A 6,000-nucleotide genomic window follows, 5' to 3' on the forward strand; every position below is an offset into this window, starting at 1 on the left:
GCCAGCCTGGTCACTAGTGGTGTTACTTAGCCCCTCTTTGTGATGGACAATGAAGTTCTCTAACCAGAGTACATTCTGTGCCTTTGCCACCCATGTATTCAACATGGAGTACTGATTTATCAGCTGAGGGGGCAGTATGGTAATCAGCAGGAAGTTTTCTTGCCCATGTTTGACTTAATGCCATGAGAATTCATGGGGTCCAGAGTCAATGTTGAGAACTTACTTCTGATTGTATAACACTGTGCTGCCACCTCTAGGTCTGTCTTGTCGGTGGGACGGGACATATCCAGGGATGGTGATGGTGGTGTCTGGGACATTTTCTATAAGGTATGATTCCATGAATATGACTATGTCAGGCTGTTGCTTGTCAAGTCTATGGGACAGCTCTCCCAATTTTGACACAAGCCCCCAGATGTTAATAAGTAGGACTTTGCAGGGTCGACAGGGCTGGGTTTGCTGTTATTGTTTCCTGTGCCTAGGTCGATGCCAGGTGATGTGTCCAGTTTTATCCCTTTTCACAGACTTCGTAGTGGTTAGATGCAACTAACTGGCTTTCTAGGCAATTTCAGCGAACATTTAAGAGTCAACCGCATTATTGAGTCTGGAGTCACATGTAGGCTGATTTCCTTTGCTAAACCAGATGGTACAATAGGGTTTCATGCTCACTATTACTAAGACTAGCTTTTTTATTTCCAGATTTATGAATTGATTTTAAATTCCACCATGGTGGGTTTCGAACCCATACGCTTGGGCCTCTGGATTACTGGTCCAGTGACATTACATCACTGCCTCCCCTGCTTAAGTGACTGAATAACCTAATGCTATGATTTATGATTCTTGAAAAAAAGTTAGTGCTACGTAATTCTTTTCTGAAACCTTACCTGAAACAATGAATTTAGTGATTCAATTATTTGATCAGTGACCTTGCTTACTTTTCTTCATAGCTGAAGAAAGCATCGCAGAAAAGATCTTGTCCTATAACCGAGCCAACAGAGCAGTGGCCGTTCTCTGCAACCACCAGAGGACACCCCCCAAAACCTTTGAGAAATCCATGAAAAACATTCAGTCCAAGGTAGATTTCTTGATGACCTGAGCAGAAAATGCATATTGGAATAGACACAAAAAAACTCATTACATTGCTGTGGATTGGGCTAGCCCAAAGTGGATATTGTGTTTCTTATATTTCATAATAAGAACAGGGTATTACAACAAGCAAATTCTTTTTTTTGATGGATTCTCTGTCCTTTCTACACAGCTTTTCACAGTATCTCAACTCTTCCTCTAGCAACATTTGAATTTGTGTTGGAAATCCACTTGTATCATCTGACTGAAAGGCCTTCGGATAACTTGTCCCACTGACTTTCTCTGGGAACATTCCACTGAACTGCCCTACGTGTTCTAACTTACTAACTTGTTAACTTTTATTCAAAGCCTTCACTATAGTGAACAGTTTGCCTAAATTACTTTTGCCAATTCCCTTGGTTAATTTTTAAAACCTTCAATTAGGTCATCTCTTAATCGAGCAAGATGATGCTTTCAATCACTTTCTGAGGTACTTATGCCATAGCCCGGAGCCACTTGTAGTCTACACCTGTTATTCTTAGCAGACTTGTTACTCTGTTTGTTTAGCACGACTTTACAGGCTATGCAGCACAAGAGAAAGAAATATGTTGAAAAGTTTGAAGTATGCAGTGAAAAAAATAAGATAATCAAGGATATGTCCGTTTCCTGAAGTAGTTGAGAGTAACCTTCTAATGCGGCTCTTCTCAATGCATCTAGGGGACTCTAGTACCCATAATAATCTTTGTCTGGCTATATTTGTCTTTTAAAAAAGAAATCATAAAACCTTGTAGGGCAAACCATTTGGCTCATTGTGCCTCTGTTAGTTCTTTGAAAGAGCTGACCCATTAGTCACATTCTTTATCCTTTCCTCATAGCCCTTCAAATTTTTCCTTTTCACGTACATATCGAATTTTCTTTTAAATTACTATTAAATCTGCTTCCAACACACTTTTTCAGGGAGAGTATTCAAAATCATAACTCGCTACATTGATTTTTTAAAAATTCTTTTTCTTCCTTCTGATTCTTTTGCAAATTATCTTAAATCAATGTCCTCTAGTTATCAACATAAAACAAGTTTGTGAATTTAAAATAAAAGCAAAATATTGCGGATGCTGGAAATCTGAAACAAAGTGCTGGAAATACTCGGGGCAGCATCTGTGGAGAGTTACCATTTTGAGTCGAATATGACTCTTCTAAAAGTTGGCTCCAAATAGTGATGAAAGAAATTTAAAAATGAACACAATTAGTACTAAAGGCACATTAAATTAGTTGAAACATGCTTTACCCATTAACTGAATATTTTTAGATACTGTATCACAATGCTAAATGCAATTTGATACAGCATAGAAATGTAGAGGTTCACCACCTAATGGCTGTGATGAGGAGCTACAGTAGAGTTAAGTTCCAGCTCTGATTGCCAGTGTTTGCATAGCAGCAGAATGCTATAGCCTACTTCAGTGCTACTGAGCCAGGAATCCGACACTGACTGCTCCCCAGTGCATCCGCATAAAATCTAGTGATAATTTAATTGAGGCCGCCATCGTCAATTGACAGCTGTTTAGGCTCACGCTTGAGAAATGTCCAGTTGCGTGAGCAACTAAATGCAAGCCTCGGTCAGGAAGAGGAAAGGGGAACTACCTGTATTGTCCCTTTTTTGATAAATAAATGCACTGATTAATATTTGGGATGGTAGTCTGTAAATGCAACAGTAAACAAATGAGCTGAGATTTAGAGTTCTTACTTTTCTATTGGCAGATTGAAGCCAAAAAGGAACAACTTGCAGTGGCTAAGAAAGATCTGAAAAATGCCAAGGTGGATTACAAAGTGAAAAAAGACGAAAAATCAAAACAGTAAGTATTTCTTGAGCAGGACCACATAAATAAACAACCTCTTGAATGCCATTGCTTCACCAATGGGATGGAATAAAATGTTAATCTCAGTTTTAGTTTAACTTGAAGAAAAGAAGTATCTAATTTTACAGTATTCACCTACTCTGTATTTACTCTCCTGTTTTATTCATTTGGTAGAAGCTGTGCACAGCACCAGTGGGCTAGGAATAGGAGGAAGCTATTCAGCTTTCTCAAGCCAGATTTGCCATTCAGTGATTCATGGCTGATCTATTATCTTAACAGCATTCACCTGCCTTGCTTCCATAGCCTTAACATTCTTTAACAAAAATCCATCAATCTCAGTTTTGGTGTTTTCAATTGGCATAGCTGCATAGCTAATTGGAGGAGTGAGTTCCAAATTTCCACTACCTTCTATGTATAGGAGTGTTTTCTGCCATCACCCCTGAATGGCCTAACACTAATTCTAAGATTATGCCACCTTGTCTGGATTTCCCCACCAGAGAAGATAGTTTATCAACCATACAAGCTGTCAAAAGATGTCTAGTGAAAACCAGTTGATGATGGCCATGTGGCAGGATAATGAAGAGCAGCCAAAAAAGCTGTGCGCCCCAGCATCAGTCAGGAGAATAAATGTTTTGGATAGGAGTGAAAGCTTGGCCTGGAAGTGAGTCAACTTAAATTTGCTATTACTTCCCAAAGAAATGTGAAATGACCTGCTTGCCCTGTTGGGGTAAGAAGACTAGGAATAAAGAATAACTCGTGTTTAAAAGACCCTGTTCTAAAAGGAATCTCATGAAGCTTATTTCTGTAGAGTGGTGGAGAAGAAGAAAAAACTATTACAGAGGCTAGAAGAACAACTAATGAAGCTGGAAGTTCAAGCAACAGATAGAGAGGAGAACAAGCAGATTGCATTGGGCACGTCCAAACTCAACTATCTTGATCCCAGGATCACCGTTGCTTGGTCAGTAAGAACTAGACAAAATTGTATGGCATATAATGCTACCTGAACTTTTGCATTGAGACATGGGATTGATGTAATTTGATATCCTGAATAACCTAAACTACATGAAACACTGTTGGTCGAGCCTGACAGTTATGTGCCAAGCAGTTGGAATTGGAGGCAATGTTTTGATATTTTACTATTGTTGCACCACCAAGTTTAGATGGAGGTGTATGGAACTCTTCTAGGGCATAAACTGGAGACCAGAATCTGATTTCTGCCCTGACATAGTTTCTCCCCTCACCTTTAACTTGTCCCCCCTCCTCTTCACATATTGATTGACTGGTATATTTCCAACAATGTTTTTTTTTCAAAATGACTTTTTAAAAATATTTATAATGAGCCTTTTTGAGATCTTTTCTTTCTCCCTCACCCTCCAAACATCAGGATTCAGGCCCTGATCCTACCCTTTGACTATTTCTCATCTTATCTGGTTTGCAATTTGAAGATGTCAACCCTTGTCACTGTATCACCTTTTGCATAGACAATAAGACATAGGAGCAGAAATTAGGCCATTTGGCCCATCGAGTCTGCTCCGCCATTCAATCATGACTGATAAGTTTCTCAGCCCCATTCTCCTGCCTTCTCCCCGTAACCTTTGATCCCCTTACCAATCAAGAACCTATCTATCTCGGTCTTAAATACACTCAATGACCTGGCCTCCACAGCCTTCTGTGGCAATGAATTCCATAGATTCACCACTCTCTGGCTAAAGAAGTTTCTCCTCATCCCTGTTCTAAAAGGTCTTCCCTTTACTCTGAGGCTGTGCCCTTGGGTCCTAGTCTCTCCTACTAATGGAAACATCTTCCCCATGTCCGCTTTATCCATGCCTTTCAGTATTCTGTAAGTTTCAATCAGATCCCCCCCTCATCCTTCTAAACTCCATCGAGTATAGACCCAGAGTCCTCAAACGTTCCTCATATGTTAAGTCTTTCATTCCTGGGATCGTTCTCGTGAATCTCCTCTGGACCCTCTCCAGGGCCAGCACATCCTTCCTGAGATATGGGGCCCAAAATTATCGCATAATCTTGCATACTTTTGAAACTCAATAGAATTATTGATAGCTTAAATGAAATGTGTTTACCCATTTATCTCCTGTTTTTGAAGGTGCAAGAAGTGGCATGTTCCCATTGAGAAGGTCTACAACAAGACACAGAGAGAGAAATTTGCCTGGGCCATTGATATGACTGATGAAAACTTTGAATTCTAAAAACAAAACTCATGTTCGCCTCAAGAAGTAATTGCACAATACCTCAGGGAGTCAAAAAAGCTGTAACAATATAAACATCTGCACTTGTACACTGGTCATTGAATCTGTTTCTTTCAATTTGTTTATATTTAGAAATTTATATAATTTTTCATTTGCTTTGCACAGTTGGTGAGAAATGTTCATTGGACAGAATTAAGATGAACGTTATTGAAATGTGTAAAGCTCAATGAAAGTACAAGCTTTGGCTTAATGGTGCTGTATTGCACCTTGTAGCCAGAAGTACATATTATGAAGTGATGATCTTCTAAAGAAAAAAGGAAACATGCAATTGTATAGTGCCTGACTACATCTCTCAATCATCCTCATCCAAAAGTTCTTGATATTATCTGTAAGAACTCTGTTTTTTGAAGTCATGGGCAATTTGTTCTAAGTGGGTGGTCCCTTTAAATTTTTTTGGGCCAACCCTGTGCTGCCTGTGTGGGAACTTGAAGGTTGCTGCACAGTGTCGAAGGAATGATGGTTACCTGTAAAGTACACAACTGCAATTGTAGGTGAATATCACACAACAATGCAGTAATTGCAGTGTCTGTCTAGCTCAAGCCACTGACAATAGCGTGGAGCAAAAATAAATGAGTTGTATAAGCATTAAAAATTAGTTGAATGGAAATCAAGTACTATTAAACAAGGTTAGAAAATTAAAGTGTCTACCCCTTCTGTTTGTAGATTATTGCTGGTCTCTGGGTTCAGAGTCAAGCAATCCATATGTTTTAGGCCTAAGAAAACGAAAAGGGGAAACAAATCAGTTGATTGTATGTTAAGAAAGGTACACAGTCAAAACATTCTTTAAAAAAACGTGCCTGTAGGTGGCACTTTACAAC

The 6,000-nt window shown here is 39.2% G+C and overlaps 1 protein-coding gene across 7 annotated transcripts in view; it reads left to right on the forward strand.

The window, feature by feature from the left end:
- Positions 1-5,211, forward strand: part of LOC144679947 (DNA topoisomerase 1-like) — a 139,088-nt gene extending 133,877 nt beyond the window's left edge. For all 7 annotated transcript variants that reach the window (XM_078540939.1, XM_078540942.1, XM_078540941.1 and 4 more), the window contains 4 exons: positions 945-1,072; positions 2,818-2,912; positions 3,724-3,873; positions 5,020-5,211. In XM_078540939.1, coding sequence (XP_078397065.1) covers positions 945-1,072; positions 2,818-2,912; positions 3,724-3,873; positions 5,020-5,122 — 476 coding nt within the window. In that variant the 3' untranslated portion in view covers positions 5,123-5,211. The remainder of the gene's footprint in view (positions 1-944; positions 1,073-2,817; positions 2,913-3,723; positions 3,874-5,019) is intronic.
- Positions 5,212-6,000: the final 789 nt, after the last annotated feature.

Source organism: Cetorhinus maximus, chromosome 4 (assembly GCF_964194155.1).
Source record: "Cetorhinus maximus chromosome 4, sCetMax3.hap1.1, whole genome shotgun sequence".
Classification (NCBI taxonomy): Eukaryota; Metazoa; Chordata; class Chondrichthyes; order Lamniformes; family Cetorhinidae; genus Cetorhinus; species Cetorhinus maximus.